Genomic DNA, 2,330 nt, shown 5'->3' on the forward strand with positions numbered 1-2,330 from the left:
TAAAAAACATTTTTCATCGGTGCATTCATTACAGTATGTCATTCATCATGCAAAGAAGTGATGGGAAATGAAAAAAATGGACGAGAATATCGGATAGCACCATCTGTAGCGAACTTAGATAATCAATCACTACCAAACGTTTTCAAACAAAATAAACAACGTATTAATTACGTTTACCAGTACAAAAGTTTAATTGCACTTTATGTGAACGATTTGAAAGTGCTAATGCAGTGGCTTGTGTGTGCAGACCCGGGCTGCGGGGCCACAGGCGATATGTTTAACACCTATAAATTTGGTTCACGACGAATTCCTACAGGAAATAGACTTACGGATCTATAAGCATGTTACAGCCTTCCTATTGAAGATATACGTAATATATTAAAAGATGCGGTTCCAAGGAACGCAACATATCAATGCATAAACTCTTCAATACTCTCCATAAAAGCAGAACGTATAAGATAATAACTGGTTCCATAACCAGACTCCATGCCAATCCCGAACAATTCCAAAAGGGAAGGCTATAGTCACTAAAAGTCATTGATATGACAATAAACAATAATTTTAAGTTAACTAAAGCTTATAAACTAGTAGTTCATGGTCTATCATATACACATCGATGATACGATATCCTATAACCCTCGCGCTTTCGAAAGGTGGACCTTTCTTCAGAAGAAGAAGAAAAGTCCACACTACGAAAGCGCTCGGACCATAAGGTATCGTTTCTTTGTGTTTGATAGATTTCTTGAACCTATGTGTTTCTATAACATAATAAAGACACATCTCGATACCATCGACTATTTTCATAAGAAAGATGAGCAAAGAAACTGACATTATGAGGAACTACATTTAACCACATAACTATAGAGTCCAAAAACTAAATAATTTATTCCAGCGCTTCGAGTAAAAGCTCTAAGCAACTGTTTTAAAAGATACAATATTTGAAAATTTAAGGTGTGTAAGTAGTTCGTAACAAATATGAGGGACAGTGAGACCCAAAAAAACTTTCAAAACTAAAACTTTTAGGTAAAAACTACGTAAACAACGTAAAGTTTTTCATCAAATTAATTGTGCGGTTTTGATTTCAACACAAAGGTGTGTAAAAAAAAAAGCATTTCAGACCTATCTTTTGTCTCCCACAAGTCACTGCTCAAAGGACAAAACCAGAACTTGTCAGTTGGGCTATACGATAAGAGACAAACGTTTATTGTAAACGCTTACGAGTTCTGGTATTGTACGAAAGGCCACTTGGGCAGTGATTTGTGGGAGACAAAATATAGATCTGAAATGCTGATTTTACATTTCTCTGATTTGTAATATCGAATGAACAAATTAAAATGAATGAAAAAATATTTCCACAGTTTACATGATTTTTATCAAAAATGTTAGGCCTATTGGTTTCTAGTGCTTCGCAAGTATTTGGCACTTAAATACATAGATTTACTGAAAGTTATACTTCGTAATTAATATAAATTGGCGAACTTACTAGAAACGTTCCAGTAACGCTCAAGTAGAAGATCAGTCCCATCATTTTAAACTATCCTCTATGAAGTTTCAGATCTGACTGGCTTATAAGCTTAACGACAGCTGACCATCTAGGAAGTGACTTGAGTAACCTTCGAAAAACGTATCCTCCTTTGGCCGGCCCAACGGTTGTTTTGTAGCGATAGTATTATCTAAAGCCAATTGCAAAGTAGGAAATTCTTATCAAGTTACCCAGAGCATGACGAATGGTAATTATGCTGGCAGGATAAATTTTATATTTTAGAGGCATATAAAACTTAATGGCTGTTTGTTATTTACTGTCGTCCAGTTATTTTTCAAGTATTGAATAGAAAATTATGTTTAGAACTCGATTTTATTGTATTGAGTGGTCTTGAGTTACTCAACTCTAATCAAATAAATATGTAATGATTATCAACGTATGCTTTTGGTTCATTATAGACACAAATATACAATATTTTGTCACACATGCATATATATATATATACACCAATAAATATTTAAGTGAGCTTAAGTGAAAGCAATGTCAAAAGTAAAATGTTATCCAAATTATAAAATAGTTACATTTTAGAGGAATAGTTAGCGCATTAATCAAACTAAAAATTACATTTTGGAGGAATAGTTAGCGCATTAATCAAACTAAAAATTACATTTTGGAGGAATAGTTAGCGCATTAATCAGACTAAAAATTACATTTTACAGGAATAGTTAGCGCATTAATCAGACTAAAAATTACATTTTACAGGAATAGTTAGCGCATTAATCAAACTAAAGAATTACATTTTAGAGGAATAGTTAGCGCATTAATCAAACTAAAAATTACATTTTAG

The 2,330-nt window shown here is 33.0% G+C and overlaps 1 protein-coding gene across 1 annotated transcript in view; it reads right to left on the reverse strand.

Moving 5' to 3' along the window:
* LOC106458877 (protein spaetzle-like) overlaps positions 1 to 1,626 on the reverse strand; it is a 12,210-nt gene extending 10,584 nt beyond the window's left edge. Inside the window, exon 1 of the mRNA XM_013918436.2 lies at positions 1,484 to 1,626. Within this exon, the coding sequence (XP_013773890.1) occupies positions 1,484 to 1,528 (45 nt within the window). The 5' untranslated portion in view covers positions 1,529 to 1,626. The remainder of the gene's footprint in view (positions 1 to 1,483) is intronic.
* Between the last annotated feature and the right edge of the window lie 704 nt (positions 1,627 to 2,330).

Source organism: Limulus polyphemus, unplaced genomic scaffold, assembly GCF_000517525.1.
Source record: "Limulus polyphemus unplaced genomic scaffold, Limulus_polyphemus-2.1.2 Scaffold526, whole genome shotgun sequence".
Lineage (NCBI taxonomy): Eukaryota > Metazoa > Arthropoda > Merostomata > Xiphosura > Limulidae > Limulus > Limulus polyphemus.